At 38.7% G+C, this 18,455-nt stretch overlaps 1 protein-coding gene across 3 annotated transcripts in view; it reads right to left on the bottom strand.

Annotated features, from left to right (window-relative positions):
* C4BPA (complement component 4 binding protein alpha) overlaps positions 1-18,455 on the bottom strand; it is a 32,589-nt gene that overhangs the window by 11,077 nt on the left and 3,057 nt on the right. The window contains exons 2-7 of one of the 3 annotated variants that reach the window (XM_046682958.1): positions 14,852-15,021; positions 13,695-13,877; positions 12,743-12,839; positions 6,768-6,853; positions 6,402-6,596; positions 4,272-4,454 (exon numbers count right to left, since the gene is read on the bottom strand). In XM_046682958.1, the coding sequence (XP_046538914.1) occupies positions 4,272-4,454; positions 6,402-6,596; positions 6,768-6,853; positions 12,743-12,839; positions 13,695-13,877; positions 14,852-15,014 (907 nt within the window). In that variant the 5' untranslated portion in view covers positions 15,015-15,021. Of the gene's footprint in view, positions 1-4,271; positions 4,455-6,401; positions 6,597-6,767; positions 6,854-12,742; positions 12,840-13,694; positions 13,878-14,851; positions 15,119-18,455 lie in introns of all 3 variants that reach the window. The other 2 variants (XM_046682959.1, XM_046682960.1) reach the window with 2 other exon arrangements.

Here is an 18,455-nt window from a genome sequence, read left to right as displayed (position 1 = left end):
CCTTGGAAGCCACTAATCTACTTTCTCTATATATGAATTTGCCTATTCTGGACATTTCAAATAAGTGGAATTATGCAACATGTGTAACTGGCTTTTTCTTTTTTCTTTTTTCTTCTTCTTCTCCCCAAAGCCCTGCAATAGGCAGTTGTATAGTCCAGTTGTGGGTCCTTCTAGTTCTACTATGTGGGACGTCGCCTCAGCATGGCCTGATGAGCGGTGCTAGGTTCGCACCCAGGACCTAAAAGAGCGAAACCTGGGGCTGCCAAGTGGAGCGCATGAATCCAGCCACTCCGCCACGGGGCCGGCCCCAGGCTTTTTTCACTGAGTCTGATGTTTTCAAGTTTCCTCCATGTTACAGCAGGTATCAATACTTCATTCATTTCTATCGCCAAATGATCTTCCGTTGCATGGATAGACCACTTTTTGTTTATCTACTTTTTAGTTGGTGGCCATTTGGGTTGTTTGACTATTATGAATAATGCTCTGTGAACATTCACATGAAATTTTTTATGTGCGGACAACTGTGTTCATTTCTCTTGGATAGATACCTAGGAGGGTAATTCTTGGGTCCTATAGTAACTCTATGTTTAAACTTTTGAGGAAGTGCCAAAACACTTTTCCAAAATGGCTACACCATTTACATTCTCACCAGCAATGTATGAGGGTTCCAATTTTTCCACATCCTCACCAACATTTGTTATTGTCTATCTTTTTAATATAGCCATATGGATGGGTGTGAAGTGGTATCTTATTGTTGCTGGAAGACCACCTTGCAAGAAATACTAAAGGAGGCTCTTTAGGCTGAAAGCAAGTGACGTCAGACAGTAATTTGAATCCACACAGAAAAACAATGAGCATCAGCAATGGTAATTATTTAGGTAATTAAAAAGGCAGTATAACTGTATATTTCTTCTTTTCTGTCTTAATTAATTTAAACAGCAATTGCATAAAACAATATGTATATATTTGCATTATTAAGCCTATAACACATAAAAATGTGATATATTTGACAATAACAGCACAAAGGAGGTGGGTGGGAGCAAAGCTGTATTGGGGTATTGGGGTATGGAATGCACAGGAAGAAATGAAGAGAACCAGGAACAGTAAAAAGAAGATTAATATAATAAACTCTATACATATATACTTGCTCTCTTTTCTTCTCTCAGCTACTTTAAAAGACGTGAAATGTAAAATCATATAAAACAATAGTTATAACAATTTATTGTTGGGTTTGTGACACATATAAATGTGAAATGTTTTGCTGGATTCTTGGCTGACTGCTTTTTCTTTCTGCACTTTGATTATGTCATCTCACTGCCTTCTTGCCTCCGTTGTTTCTGATGAGAAGTAAGATGTTAATCTTACTGGGTTTTCGTTGTACATGATAGTGTTGCTTTTCTCTTGCTGCTTTCAACATTTTCTCTCTATCCCTGGCTTTCAACATTTTGACTATGATGTCTCCTGGTGTGGATATTTTTGTATTTATCCAACTTAGAGTTTAGTGACCTTCTTGGATGTGTAAATTAATGTGTTTTTTGGTCAAATTTGGGAAGTTTTCATCCATTATTTCTTTGAATGTTTTTGCTGATACTTTCTTCTGTTGTCTATACTGAGGCGTCTAATAGTGTCCCACATTTCTCTGAGGCTCTATTCATTTTTCTTCATTCTTTTTTCTCTTTATACTTCAGATTGCATAATTTAATCAATATATCTTCAAATTCACCAATTCTTTATTCTGCCAGATCAAATCTACCGTTGAGCTCCTCTTGTGAATTTTTCTTTCAGTTATTGTACTTTTCAACTCCAGAATTTCCACTTTTTTGTATGTAATTCCTATCTTTATTTATTCTCTATTTGATGAAGCATTGTCATAATATCATTCTTTAATTCTTTAAATACATTTTCTTTAGTTCTTTAAACATATTTATAAGCTGCTTTGAACTTATTTTCTGCTAAGTTCAACATCTGGGCCCCTTCAAAAGGCAATTTCTTTCTTTCTTTTTTTAAAGATTGGCACCTGAGCTAACAACTGTTGCCAATCTTCTTCTTTTTCTCCCCAGAGCCCCCCAGTACATAGTTGTATATTCTAGTTGTGAGTGCCTCTGGTTGTGCTATATGAGACACCGCCTCAGCGTGGCCTGATGAGCTGGGCTGTGTCCACACCCAGGATCTGAACCAGTGAAAGCCTGGGCTGCCAAAGAGGACTTAACCACTGGGCCACGGGGCCAGCCCCTCAAAAGGCAATTTCTATTGTCAGATTTTCCTTTTTGTATGGGTCTTTCCTTCCTGTTTCTCTGCATGTCTGATAACTTTTTGTTGAAAGCTGGACATGTTAGATAATATCTTGTAGTAACTTAGGATGTTGATTCCCCCTCCTCACTCCAGGGTCTGTTGTTGTTGTTGTTTCCTTGTTTGTTTGTTTAGTGACTTGACTGAACTAGTGCAGTTAAGTTTATTTCCCCAAAATTGCGCAGCCTCTAATGGTGCTTCCAAGAGAGCACAGCCTTGGGCATGCACACAGTCTTTCTACCACCAGGGATGACTATGGTTTTCTCTTTGTCTCTTTCCCGTTAAGCGTTAAGCTTTCGGCAGGTCTGCCTCTATTGTTGTTACATACAGCTGTTAGCCTCCACTAATTGTTAGCTGATTGCTCTGTTATTTTTGACAACTCCCTGGGGCATAAATTGCTTCACAACCTGATCCAATTAAAGTCAGGTCCCTTGGCAGGGCAGGGCCTCGATAGTCTTTGAGGCTTACTTCAAATCTCCCCTGACAGAACCTTTTGCCATGGATCAGGAGCTGGGGGAAATTGGGGAACTAATTCTTCACCAGCTGCCCCACCAGAATCCTCCTATGGTATCGGAGCTGTGGGAAGGAGAGAAGAGAGTGGAGGTAGGAACTGGTACTGCCACCTGGCTGTGCCCACCACCAAAACAGATATTTCACAGCCCAGAGCTTAGGCAAATGAGATTTGCCAATATTTCCTGGCTGTCAAATCTACGCATAATAGTTCTTCCTCTCTAGGAGGCTGGGGAAGATGGGAGATGCCACTTGGCTGCTGAGCCTACTGGAGCAGCCCTACTGCAACAGAGGGCTGTGCAGGAAAGGACTGAATTCTTCACCAGATGCCCCACTCGGATCTTCCTTGTATAATGGGAGTTGGGGTGGAGGAGCAGACACTAATATCTGGCTGATGTCACCTGCAGCATGGAGCTATGCAAAATGCCATCGCAAGATTTTGACTGGCTGCCAAATCCACTCCAAATAGCTCTTCCACTCCAGGGAGCTGGGAGAGATGGGAATTGCCACTTGTGAGCCTACTGAAACAGTTCTCCCATAAGGCTGTTGGGAGCCGAGTACAAATCCTAGCTCTAATGTAATGGCTTCCCATTGTTTGTTCCAAGTCTCCATAGATTTTTTTTTTAATAAATGCTTATCAATTTCTTGTAAGACCCTTGATCAATCCAGAGACTTTGCATGGTTTTCTTTGCTAATCTTGACAAGTTTAATAGATGCCTCTCTAGGAGAGAAGTTTCCCCAAGCTTTTTGCACCACTATTCCAGAAGTCCCCCCGGGTAAGGTTCTTGACATTTCATGAAGGTAAAAGTGAGAGCAAAGTCATTAGCGGCTTCCTCCCATTTCCAGTTGTGTGACCTTGGGCGAGTCACTTAACCTCTGTGATGGGTTCTTCATCTGTAAATTGAGGATAATAATAGTGCCCACAATTGCTGGAAGGATTCATTGAGTTAATCCTTGTTATGTACCTGCACTAGCACCAAGCTATCATTGCTACTATTAGCATTATTTTTAATGATCTGTGTGGGTTTATAATTTCAGAGTATTAGAATCACAGTTACTCCATACAATGCTTTTGCACAAGTTAGAAAAAGACTTTTTTTCCCTCAGGACATTTTACTATTTATCTTTCAAAATAATTATCATAATATAATGATTCTGTTAGAACAAAACAATTTTCTATCAACTATAGGAACATCGTTGACATAAATATACTAATCCAAAATGTCTACAATGTTAATGTCTCCTCTTCGGGTTGGAGTGCGCACAATTTGCACAACTGTATGGAGCAGACTTTCATGATGTTATGTGACTTTGCACAGCATACCATAATTATTCTTTTTTCCAAGGAAAAAAATAAGGGAAATTACTGATTTAAATTTAAGTTTTTACTATGATTCAAGTGGGCTTAGGCATACAAGTATGCCCCCACCAACATTTCTGGGTATCTTGAAACTCCTTCAGTCCATACTCACTGAGCTCACAAACAGGAGGAGGAGGGTCCCAGTTGTTATCAGCTTCACAATGGATTAAACTGCTGCCTGTGAGGACATAACCCTTCTTGCAGTCCAACACAATAGCGTCTTTGTAAGTATAGAGGGGTCCAAATCCAGAGACAAAGACTCCATTTGGAACCTGTGGCTTATGACAGACAACATCTAAAGAAGCATAAGAAAGGACATCTCAGTTATAAAAGAGAAATGACAATAAGGATGTGACTATTGTTGGTATGGTTCCAAGGAAGACCTGATACAAGTATATACAAATAGATACAAAGAAAACATTTTAAAGCTTTATATATATATCCTTTCAGTTCCTAGGAACCTCAGCAATGTGAGGTCTCATCATGTTAGTCATTGTGGATAAAGTCCTACAACTTTCTTATCAAAAAGTCCCTAGCAACATAGATACAGAGATTGGTGGTTGCCAGAGGTGGGGGTGGGGGTGGCGGAAATGGGTGAAGGTGGTAAAAAGGTAGAAAATTCCATTTATAAAATAAATAAGTCATGGGGATATAAAGTACAGCATGGTGACTATAGTTAACAACATTGTACTGTATATTTGAAAGTTGCTAAAAGAGTAGATCTTAAAGGTTCTTATCACAAGAAAACAAATTTGTAACTATGTATGGTGATTGATGTTAACTAGACTTATTGTGGTGCTCATTTTGCAATATATACAAATATCGAATCATTATGTTGTGCACCTGAAACTAATATAATGTTATATGTCAATTATGTCTCAGTTTAAAAAATTCTAACAATATCTAACCCCCAAAGCCCGAATCTCAAAGCCTCCAAATCATTCCCTTATAAGGGTCTACTTTCCCAGATGATTTGAGTGGTGGGTCAGTGGCCAATGGTAATATGGCGGTCATGATGAAAAGGCAGCCAAGTCACCAGAGATCTGCGCCCTCACAAGCAAAGAGCAGACAAGAACAAACTGCCCCTCCCCTGGCAGTCAGTCCTCAAGCCCGATGAGTCCTGCTCTTTAATTCTGTTTCACTCTGTCGACTTCTCTGCAGGCCTACTGCCATGACTACAGTGGAAGCCACTTCACTGCCTGGCTGGATGGTTGCAACAGGTGTCTATGGAGTAAGTTTTTTCCCACCTCAAATTCTTGTCCACTCTGCAGCCAGAACTCTCTTTCTAAAATGCAGGACATTTACTTCCCTGATTAAAGCCTTTCGATGTCCACCCTCACATTTGCTCTGAACTGCTGAGACTGACACACAAGGCCCTTCATAAGCTGGCTCTGCTAACTTTCCAGCCTCAGTCTCTGCCGTTTCTACCTCTTGCAGTCTAGACTCCAGGCATTTGGAACTGCTTGCAGTATCAATGCTCTCTCAACTCCTGGTTAGATTGTGTGCTGTGATGAATCAGAATAGTGAATGATACTGAGTAGGCACTTAGTAGTGAAGGAAGATGCTTTAGATTGGCAAACTAACAATATCGCAATATACCTTCTGGCTTAATTACTATTTGCTTCATCCTGTTGACCTTCTGATGTTTAGCTGGTTCTGCTTGCCTTCTGGGCAATGTGTGGTTGATTGTTATAAGTGCTAACCAATATTTCCAGTTCTGCTTCCTGAACAGACAAAAGATGATATTCCCCACTTCCCTTAGAGTAGGTGGGGTCTCCACACTACTGGTCTTGGACAAAAGGCTGCAATATAAAGTGATATGTGGTCACTTCCAGGCCAAAGCTTTTAAAAGCCAGGGCATGGTTTGCTTTCCTCTATTCCTCTACTGAAGAGACTGTGAAAGCACATTTTGATACAGATGTGCCACAGGATCAAAGCAACCTGAACTGCTGAGCCGGTTGCTAAACTAACGCCAGACTACAGCTTCCCCAGAGAGTCTCCTGGACATGCAGCAGACTCAGTATGTATTAGAGTCAACTTTTACTTGGGAAAGCCAGTGAGCTATTAGTGCTGCTTGTTACTATATACTGGTATAGCGTTATAAGTATCAGTTAACAAAATAAATGACCATACCATTGCAATAATTAGTTTGTCTTTGAATCATTCCATTTCCCCCAGTAAACTCACCTTCCTTTTTCTTTTAAACAAACAACTCAAACCAGAATTCATCACTGTGACTTACGTTTACAAGTCGGAGGGCTTGGGCTCCAGACACCTATCGTTTTATTCTCCACTGTGCAGGAAATGGAGGCTTTGCCTATCATTGAGAAGTGAGGGTCACAGCTGTAGGTGACAGAAGAGCCATACGTGTAGCTGTCTTCATCTCCACCACTGTGCTTCCCATTGCTGATGGTTGGAGGGGCCTCACACTTGGCAACTGGGATGAGTGAGTGAAGAGAAAGAAATGGTCAGGGAAGGCATCCTTGCAAATCTAACATTCATGAGGCAAATTCTAATGGAGGGCTCAAGAAGCAGCAAAAATTCACAGGAGTTTTATTACCTAACATGGTTTAGGTTTATAGTCAAGTCAGAAAAAATCTTTACTTACTTACACATACTGGGAGAGGATCACTCCAGTCAACTCCCTTATCTTGGATGTCACAATAACTAGTGGTTGAGCCAATTAAGATATATCTGGATAAGATAAGTCAGAGATTTTAGTGGAATTCATCTTACTCTAAACATAAATTGCCAAAGAGGTTTGGACAAATGGAATTTTTGTTCAACATTTAAAAATGAAAAAGTGCTCTCTTGATTGTTAATTACCATTTGGGCCAATTTGGAGTTAAACCTCATCACATCAAGGAGAAAGTCTAATTTGTTTATTTTTTCCTTTATTCATTTAAACCACAATATTAAGCTTTTTAGGATCAAAGACTTTAATGGAATTCTTCCTATCCTAAATTAAATTGGATAAAAGGATCTGAACAAATGTAATTGCAAGTCAATATTAAAAATGAAGCAATAATGTTTTCTCGGATACCGCTTTCCATTGAGGACTCCATTCAGTAAAATGTCATCACTGCAATGAGATGTGTGTTTGCACATCTATGCTTTTACTCTATTATCTATTATGGAGCATCTGCTAGATCAGGCGTGGCGTTCATTCAGAGCTCAAGCAGGACAATGTAGGGGAAAAGACTCGTTTGAGTGTGTGCTGCAGGTTTTTTGGATAAGCACCAGCTAGATTATTGGCCCCCAAACCTCATGCCCTCTGGTTTTCAGCCTCTTTCTGACTTCCAGATGCTTGTCTTCTGTACACCATTAACTGCCTGTTCACGACCCTCACTTTTATTGCTCTTGACAAATCCTAAGCTTTCTTTAGTTTGTCTTACTGCACTCTATGTATTATGGTAACAGAGAAAACAAATGGCATTGTTAATATGATGTCAAATTGTACTGTCCCCGAGGAATGACCCTACCGTGTGATTGAGCACTAAGGCAAACACGCCCTTCAGCGATTTAAGAGCCCCAGAAATTTATTTAATAACTTAAAGAAAATGAATCATTTAATAAGATAAAATACAGAGAGAATTAAGCGTTTTTTTAATTTTGAAATTTCTTAAAAATTTAATTTTTTAACCTAGCCAAGAAAATAAATGAAAAGTATTGTTTTTGGTTATTCCGATAGGAACACCTTGGTGTTCCAACAGCACCTTAGTTCTGAATCTTCTCACTTTCCCTCTCAGAAACCACACACAATACGGAAAACAAGATAAACATGAAAAAATCAAACAAAATGAAACAAGAAGAAGAAAGATTAGAGAAAAATGCCAGATATAAATGCTAAGCAAAGGAGAATCAACACATAATTGGAGAACCTGAAGAAGGAACACAAAACAGAATAAAATAGCTATTTTAAATGTATTTTAAGTAACTGTTACAGAAATAAAATACTACTTTAATCTACACTTTAAAATTGCACATCACATAGCAGCAAAAAATTGAACCAAAATGGTCCACATCAAAACAGCTAAGAGTAGGATTACTAGATTTCAAAGATAAAGAATAATATCTTTGGACAGCCAAACAAAGACCAAGTCCCATCTAGGGACAAAAACTCCTGGCTGGTGCCAGAGTTCTGCACAGCAACACCTACCAACCAAAGGTGTGCAGCACTGTCAACGAGATGATCTGGAAGAGAAAAGATGAGCCAAGGACTTTCTATCCAGCCACATTATTTTTTAAGTATCAAGGTCTTGGATATTATTTGAACCTGCAAGAACTCAAGGAATAATTTTCACTTGGAGGTTTTTTTTTTTAAGAAATTACCAGAGGACAAATTACAGCCAACCAAGCAATGACAGGAAAACTTTAGCAAAAACAAAAACCTAAAAAACAAAAAAGTGGTGGTGGGCATTGAATGTGGCGATCTAAGACAAAAAGAAAGGTGGGGCTAAGAGTGGCTGAAGGAAATACAAATGTTAATGAAATAAAAATATAGATGTTTGGCACTGCTCTGACAGTGCTGAAATGAAATAACTAGCAAAAAATAGGAGATGAGATCGAGAGTGGACAGGAAAACAAACTCTCCCACTCCCACATTGCAAGGGTTGGGAGTGGACTCAAGCTATAGACACATGTGAGCGTTTAATGTTAAATACAAAGTAAACACTGAGATTACACAAATGACATAAATTTACTCATAGAAAAGACAGAGGAGGTGGGAAGGAGAAGAGAGGGTACAAGATAAGTTTCCTGTTGCTCATAACAAGGAACAAATTTAAACTGACTAGCGATAATGGGGAATAATGATATTATATAAATGTAAATGTATAAAGGTAACCACTAGAACCAAAGTTTGAATATTTCTAAATATAAAATATATATATAAATAGCACATATATGCACATACACGTATGTGCTTATGTATGCATTGCTTAACAATGGGGATACATACATGAGGTGATTTCATCATAGGGCAAGCATCATAGAATGCGCTTACACACACCTTGATGGTGTAGTCTACTACACACCTAGGCTGCATGGTACTAATCTCATGGGATCCCTGTCATAAATGCCGTCCACCACTGGCTGAAATGTCATTATGTGGCACATGGGGTACAAAAAGAGTTCCATTAAACTAAAGTTGCCAAATTTAGCAAATTAAAATACCTAGGATAAATGACCAGGGTGCCTAGTTAAACATGAATTTCAGGTAAACAACAAACCTTTTTTTTTTCCTGAGGAAGATTGGCCCTGAGCTAGCACTTGTTGCCATCCTTCCTTTTTTTTTTTCTGCTTAAGGAAGATTGTCACTGGGCTAATGTCTGTGCCTAACTTCCTCTATTTTATGTGGGATGCCACCACAGCATGGCTCGACTAGCAGTGCTAGGTCTGTGCCTGGGATCCAAACCTGCAAACCCTAGTCTGCTGAAGCAGAGCACAGGAACTTAACCACTACACCACTGGGCTGGCCCCCATCTTCCCTTTTTGGCTGCCTATCCTGCTGATTTCAGGCCACAGCACCAGACAAAGAAGAAACAGCCTCCTGTACACTGTTCAACCAGCTCCCACAACTGTATCAAGTCAGATCCCTATAATAAATCCTTTATCATATATATAGTATATATATATATATACACACACACACACACACGTATATATATATATATACTATATACATATAGATACACACATATACTATATATATAAATATAGTTGCTCAGAGTGAATCCTGACCAATACAACTGACATAGAAAGAAAAAGAAATTAGGAATATAAAAATTAGAAAGTAGGAGGTAAAACAACCACTATTTACAGATGATATGATTGCAAACTGGGTAATCCCAAGAGAATTCAACTGAAAGACTATTATAAATAATAAAAGAATTCAAGAAGTTAGCTGAGATATCAAATTAACAAGCAGAAATCAATTATATATATATATCAGAACATATAATGGAAGAAAAGATACATTTTAAATAGCAAAAATGAAATGCCTAGGTTTAAACACTTCAAGAAATGCAAAATCTATGTGAAGAAAACTTTGAAACACTCCTGAAGAAACAAGAGAAAAAGACTAAAACAAATGGCACAGAATATGCCATGGCAAAATGTGCCACTTGGGTATAAGGATTATTTCAAGGTAAATGCACTTGAAAAACAGCAGATGCAAGAAGGGCGCTCTGACCCCTCCTTTCCTTACTGAAAGCAGTAGTTCGAACTCCCATGTGAAAGATGCCCTTCCTTAGATCTGAAGGAGAGACACTCATCACCAGAGAGGGGGAGTTGAGACCAAGGGAAATCTGGACCAACAGGCCTCGTTAAAAACAGTCCTTATCTTCCTTTGGCCTCTCCATATATTTTACTTACTACTTTTTCACAGTTACTACTCTTTGTTCAATCTAATATATAAGCACTTAGGCCTAACTGCTTTTTGGGCCTTCATTTTCCTGTTAAGGCTCCCAGGTACACGTAAAAATAAAATTTCTATGCTTTTCTCCTGTCAATTTGCCTTATGTCAACTTAATTCTCGGGCCCAACCGGAGACCCTAAGAGGGTAGAGGAAAAGTTTTGCCTCCCCTACAGTAATAGATTCTTGCCTAGGGAGACTAAAAAACAACAAAAAACCAAAACGATTCTTCTAAAATTAAGTTAAAAACTAATCCAAAACTGTCTCAAAAATATGCCTAACTTTAAAGTTCATATAGAAAAATAAACAGATAAATATTGTCAGGAAAATTCCAAAAAAGAAGAACAATAATGTAGATCTGCCCACATTGGCTATTAAAACATATTATAAAGCCTCAATAAGTGGATGACCATGAATGCGCGTGTGAATATATGGGTAAAACAACGGCATTGCATAGAAAACCCAAAAATAGACCCCGATGTGTATTTAGTAGATTGAAGATGGATTTTTAAATAAGTGATATTGGATAACAGGAAAGCCATATGGAAAATATAGACTAGGATATGTCCTTCATTTGTTGTTTTCAGTACCTTGAGTCCATCCTGACTCCTAGAGGCCCTGCGGACCGCAGAGCGGAACCCTGCCTGGTCTTTCTGTGCCATCCTCTCACCCTCCGGGTGCTGTATCAGACAATACTCCACTGCTATTCCACTTTTTGGGGGTGACTGGCCGGGTCCTTCTTCCTAGTCTGTCTTAGTCTGGACGCTCTGTTGAAACCTGTCCAGTATGGGTGACCCTGCTGGTGTTTGAAATACCAGTTGCATAACTTTCAGCATCACAGCGATATGCAGCTGCCACACTATGACAACTGACAGACGAGTGGAAAGGAGCCCCCTGCCCCGGCAGTGAGAGCGCAGCATCTTAACCACTACACCACCATGTACCTCATACTGCACACTGTACATATTGACTCCAAATGGATCAAAGCTTTGACCATTAAACAATATGAAAACATAAAATTAGAAGAAATCTAGGCAAATACATGGTTTAAAATCTTATACTGGGGAAGACCTTTCAAATTAAGACCTAAAATGTAAAAGCCATTTTTAAAAAGGAGATTGATAAATTTGACAGCATAAAAAACAATTTCTCCTTGAGAGGAAAAAACATACCAATAGCCAAGTCAAAAGAAAAATAATATACTTGGGGAAAAATTTGCAGCTCATATTAGAAGCAAAGGCTAAACCCTAATATGCCTAGGCTCGTGTATGTGTCTTTATGTCCATATATCCTAGAAATTAAGAATAAGAAGTTCAATAAGTTAATAGAAAAAAATCATCAAAGGACATGCCAAACAGTTCACAAATGAATATCTCTTGAATATGTAAAAATATGCTCAACTTCATTCACAATAAGAGAAAAATATGTTGAAACTATAGTGAGATTTCATTTTTACCTCTTAGATTGGAAAAATTTCAAAAATTTGACAAGTTTTCAAAAGTTTGACAACATACTTAGTTGGAAAGTTTACAGAAAGAGACATTTGCGTACTCTGCAAATCCATGTAACCCCTAGGGAAAGCAATTTGGCAATATCATTCAAATTTTCAAATATATGTACTCTTTGATCCAGAAATCTCACTCTGGGAACTTACAGATATAAGTACACGTGGACAAAATGCTAATGTTCAAGGTAATACATCAGAGCACTGTTCAGAATAGCAAAAGATAGGAAATATCCATGGATCCAGCAAAGAGATTATTAATCCATGGTACATCACACAATAATAGGCTACCCAGTTATACAAGGAAATTAATGAGGAAACTCTATGCACAAGTATGTAAACATACTCGGTATATATTGATAAGTAAAAATTAAAGCAAGATTCAAAACTACATTTGCTATTGGAAAGGTGCAAAATAAAAATATATACTAATTTCTTAGCTTGTATTTGTAAAAGTAAACACTAGAAGGATACATAAGAAACCAATAAAAGCGGATCCCTGTTTAAGGACAGGAAGGAATGGGGTGGATGGCGATAGAGGGGAGGTGAGAATTGTCAGTGTATACTTTTCACCTCATTTTTGCTTTAGAAATATATGAACACATTAGCTATTTTTTAAAATTAATTTTCAGGAAGTGTTGTTTCTAGATTGCCTCACACTCACCCGTCTGAACAGCTGAATTCTATTCGTGATCCAAAAGAGAGATCTGTCTTACTTATTTGCCCATTATGTAATTCTCCTGGGTTTCTGCATCGTTTCTCTGAGAGAAAAATTAAAATGATGATTAGTGATTCCGAGGACTCAGAGCTACGGCATCAGAAAAGAAGACTGATGGATTTGCTTCGCCCTCTGCTCCCAGAAAGACCCAGAGGCTCAGATCCAAACTTATCTCTGATATTGACTCGCTGAACTTTTATTTTGGAGGAAAAATGAATACAAAATTTGACCTCATTTTTTTCTAGTACCTTTTACCATTAGAGAAAAATGCTCAGTTAAATCACTGTGGTAACGGAATCTTTAGTCCAGGACTTAACACGTTGACCAGGAAGCCACACTCCGTTCTATGTCTGTGGCATGTACTTTGAACTTAGACCACTCAAAAATGCATGTTCTTGGTCACAAGAGGAACAAAAAAAGATTATATATTGATACCTTACAACTGGAAAAACATCATAGAATGTATTCTCGACTGAGAGTGAAACACAGCATCTTCTTCCAACACGGTGGTTATTTGGGGTGACGTTTCTTCGGAAACTGTATTACCACTTCCTAGCCACATAACTTTATAATTTTGTAGAGAGTGAATCTGGTTTTCAATGTATTAAAACTGAATTTGTAGTTCATTTCTGAAGGAAATGTTTGCTGAATTATGCAAAGGATAGACTTATTTTTCAATACAATTAGGTAGTTCCTAATTTTTCTCTTTATTTATTTGTGTGTTTGTTTCTGTTTTTCAAAAAGTGGCACACAGGCGTACATTGAAATCACTAACGGACAAACTAGATGATTTCTTAATGACCAAAAACTCTCATTTGCATTCAGAAAGCTCAGTTTCTGAGACAATGTGGCAAAGAAAGAAAAATCTCAAATAAGAAAAATAAATGTTCCTACTTACTGGTACAGAAGGGAATATATTTCCAAACACCTCCGTGTTGACAGGTAAGCGAATTTTTTGAACTGATCTTACTGTAGCCAGGGCGGCAGTTGTATTTTAGAATAGTTCCAGCTTTGTAGTCTGTCTCATTCAACTCATTTATTGGAGAAGCAAACAATAGATTCGGTGGGGGACCACAATCACCTGGACACCGAAATGACAAAGAGCACCAAAAGTTATAGGTTGGCACTCAGCATCTTAATGTTTCAGTAGCGTGATTTTTAGAGCAGGAACTGTTCTTTTCTCCTCTAATCAAGAAAAATAATAACTCCTATTAACCTCATTGTTCAAAGAATCCAGTGAGTGATCAGTAATCCATGTTTGTTGATAAGTGGTAATGACAACGATAATGATCAAAGGCGGAAGTTGTTCTCCTCTTCTGTTATATGAGATTACCTATCTTAAAAGGATAGAAGACATGATTTCATTGGCCTATTAGATTCTCCATATCTGCTGAGTCAGATGCATCCAGGCAAAGCCAGAAGTCCCTACAGTTTTCTTCAACAGAAACATATTATTTCATTGATAATAATATTATGTATTTGTTGCCTCATGAAAGGGAAACTGAGTGGCTGGGAGATAGACAAGAATAACATTTTTAATTTGTACTTTTTTGCACCTTTTGGATTTTGAATGATATGAGGGGAGAAGCGTGGAGCTCTTGAAATGTAAAAATCTTAATTCTACTTTCCTTGTAAGAACAAAATACAGGACCAATTTACCTTTTAGGAGCCCCAGTAGAAGTATGCGCTTCCCCTCTCCATTCTGGGTAAGCCCACAGGCAGTAAAAATTGTTCAGTCAGACTGACAGATAACATGGATTTGTTCAAGTCGTGGTTGGGAGACAGATTGTTTTGGAAATTCCTGGAGAAGGAACTCTAGAGGGAAGTGTCTAAGAAACTGCCTCTTTTATGGGTAAAGCAAATCCCCCTAAATTCCAAATAATTCCAAATCCCCTTAAATTCCAAATTAATAAATCCCAAGTTCAAATAAACTCTTTGTCACGGAAGCTGGATCTCTGTTGAAAGCTTAATCATCTCCCTGTTAGTCTTAAAAGTGAATGAGTGAATGATCTTTGATGTTTCTTGCCCATCTGACTTTATCTCCCCATTACTCACCAAGAACAGTAGCCAACAGAGCAATGACCAAGGTCACTTGGAACAGAGTTGGATCAGAGAGTCTCCACAGCCTAGAGAAGGGCCAGGCTGCCGTTTTCCACTTTCTATGAAGGGTCCCGTTTGGAGCTCTTGGGGGATGCATGGCCTGATGCTTCTCCCACATTCTTCTGCTGAAAGAACTCAATTTAATAAAGTCATTGAATTCCTACTTGTCACAAAGCACTAGGATAAATGCTATGGGATCCATGTCTTCAGGGACATTACAGCCTAGAGGGGAAGAAAAGATGTGAGCACAGATGTTACAACACAAGACAGTGAGTTTTAGCCTCTGTGGAAGCACTCTGTTCAGGGAGAGTTTAATTCCAGGTGGAGAGAAGGGAGGTGGCTGTAGCTGAGTTATGCAAGCTGTAAAAGTTAGAGAATGGATGCAGGGCAAATTGGAGGAACAGTAGATAGTACTTCAACTTGGCTGGAAAGTAAGGTATCTGAGATGGAGAGATAGTTGTTACGGAGGGGGCAGTTTATGTGTCTAAATGGGATGTCAGGGTAAAGTTTAGGAATTTACAGATGCTACTCTTTGGGGAGTAAAGAGCCATTATTTTTTTGTTTTGGATTTTATTTGTCAGTTTTTGTTTTTAAGCTAAGGAGTGACACATTATTGTGCTTTAGGAAGAACGCCTTGGCAGATGTGTACATGAAAGAATGAAGCGAACAGAGAGAAGAAACAGGGAGGCTGATTAAGAAGACTATTGCAGTTGGCCAGGTGAGCCGCAGAGATGACGGGCCAAGGAAATGGCAGAGGAGTTAGAGAAGAGGGAAGAAACGTAAAACAAAACAAACCAAAAGGCAGGAAGGTGATGAGTTAGAGGAAAGGAGTTGGATCCCTATAAATAGTTTTGGGAGTCCCTCATGGCAACTGTCAACCAAAGCAATCAACCATCTAATTGCATAATTTGCAGTTTTGAAAAAATGGTTTTGTATATAGAGATATATAAGCATCTATATATGTCGATACATACAAATATATAAAGAAAGAGAGAAATACACATGACAAATGTGCCTTCATTATTTAATCAGACTATTTAAAGATTTACTTAAAGCAAAATCATGAGGGACATTTTTCTCTTCACCACCATTCCCGTTCCCTTTGGAAAAAGCAATATATCTTAAATTCACATTAGAAATAGACCTTGTCCTCAAAGGAGTACATGAAGTTAACCCCCAATGAAACATTGAATTGATCTTTCATTCTGATATCTCTGTTAGCTCCAGATGATTCTACACTCCCCCCATGTCCATAATTCATACGAAGCACATATCCATTTAGATAAAGGGAGTCTCCTCAATATTTTCGTCAAAGATGTTTCTGTCCCACGTTATAGGGGGAAAAAATTTATAGTTGCCTTTCATGCTATGTGAAGGGACGTAACTTCTTCATTGAGAAATAACTGATGTAATCTTATCTCTCCAAAATTCAGCTCTGATGAAGCCATTCCTCCACCTGCTGTCAGTTGTGAGCAACTCCATCCCATGCACATCTTATCATGTCTGCTAGGACAATTCTACCAAAAAATAAATTCAAGCTAATGAACAACTTATCAAATGTGTTCATTTCCTAAGAATGTGTTTAGAGAATTTGTACTAAATGAATTGAAGTGGTCTAAAGAGGTTAGGAGGAGCCAGGACCAGTGTTTTGGGCCTTTACACATCCCCTTTCATTTTTGTTTCCCCCTCTCTCTTTCCCTAGGACCTCCCTTTCAGTCTCTAGTCTCTCCTTCTACTCTAACAATCTGATGAGACTGGAGACAGCTGGGGGTAAGGCAAGTTCCACATGAAGAAAACCAGTCCAAGAAATCATCACTGAAATGTACCAAATATGATCAATTTCTCCCACCTAATAAAAACTGTTATGAATATAAAAACTATAGGAATGAGTTTAATTTTTGTTAAGACTCTAGATTGGTATATTTATTGAATTTCAGTGAAATTGAAGAAAGAGAGTTTAAAATACCAATATTTTGGCAAAATAGAATTTGACTATAAAAAATCAAGAGGATAGTAGTGTAAAGTGCACATTTCCCATGTGAATTGTCTCAGTTGTTACGATAGTCACAAAAAGAATACATACATTGAATATACGCAGGAAAATATTCATGAATATATTTATAAAAATACAGCCATAAGATTAAGTCCTTACTTTTAAGAAATTAAACAAAAATACTTTAAATGCTGAAACAGAGAACATATTCATGAGCTATGTTCAAAAAGAATATATTCATAACCTTTGAATATATTCAAAATGAATATTTCTTAAAGCAATGTTCGGTCAATTGACAATTTGATAAATTCAGCAAATTGATTGCAGTGAACTGATCCTTCAGGAATCGGCTGCTGGTGACGAGGTTTTCAGCATTAGGTCTGAGCCCTGTGCTCCAGCTGGACCTGCATCCCTGACAGCTCCAAACCCTTTCCAGCTCCCACCCCTGCCCATATCATCTGCCCTCTTGCCCTTCCCTCTTCAATCCTGCTCATTCTGCCAGTCCCTTCTCCAACGCCCTCTCCCATCCTCCAGGTCAATTTCCATATCCCCGTTACAGTGTAGTGTTACAACTCTGATTCTGGTTTGGCTTACGACTGATATCTGAAGTCTTCAAAAGAAATGTTAGGGAAGAGAGTGACAGAATTGGTGTTGGAATGTGACTCTGACAGGACTAGAACTCCTAGAGTCAAAACATCATCATAGTAATTATGTAAAATGACAATGATTGCATCGCCAAGGGACTTTAGTGAAGCCCGGGTGCAGAGGAAAGCCCCCTGGACTTGGGCCAGGAGCCCTTGGTCGGGTGTTCACTGTGGCCCCTGGTAATAGTGAGACCCAGCTCACACTCAGAGCAGACTCTGGTGCCCAAGGGGTGCTGTCCTGGGGCTTTGTCCTCCCTCAACCTTCAGTGTCTTCCTGAGAGGAGCTCATCTCCGCCCATGACTTTGGCCATCATCCATGACTCACTCACAGACATCTGGGCCCAGTTATCCCCTGCAGGAGCGAAACTTCCGTGTTCCATAAACTCAACCGTTAATAAAAATCTTATTCTGCCCTATTCCCTCCCACATGTAAATTTTGAGTCAGTCAGGCCTGTCTCCTTTACTCTTGTTGCTAACTGGCGGAATTCCAGTGCTCACCTTAAAACTGTGGGCCTGTCTAAAAGTTGCTGAAAGAAATCTCAGCAAAATCAGGAGGAACTCCTCTCTTCTCTCCTGCAGCTGCAGCAGAGCAGACGTCTTCATCATGAGACTGATCGTACAGATGTTATTTCTAACGAAGGAGTCGTTCCCGCACTTTAGAGATTGTTGCTTTGTCGCTTGAATGTAACCTTTAACCCTGGAAAAGTCTATATTTCTGACTGGTTATCTTAGCAAATTGTTTTTCGTTTGGGATAACATTTAAACTAACATTTCTGTTTTTGAAAGTTCTAGACACTTGCGAGTTTTCTTTGCAAATCCTGAAATAAATTATTACACTTTCTCCTTCGCTTGCAATCCTGAAAGTAAACTGAAACTTTGGCTCTGTTAGATTTCTTTTTTTAAAAATTTTCAGCCTTATTGG

The sequence above is a fragment of the Equus quagga genome, chromosome 13 (genome assembly GCF_021613505.1).
Source record: "Equus quagga isolate Etosha38 chromosome 13, UCLA_HA_Equagga_1.0, whole genome shotgun sequence".
Lineage (NCBI taxonomy): Eukaryota > Metazoa > Chordata > Mammalia > Perissodactyla > Equidae > Equus > Equus quagga.
This window is presented reverse-complemented; position numbering and strand designations above follow the sequence as displayed.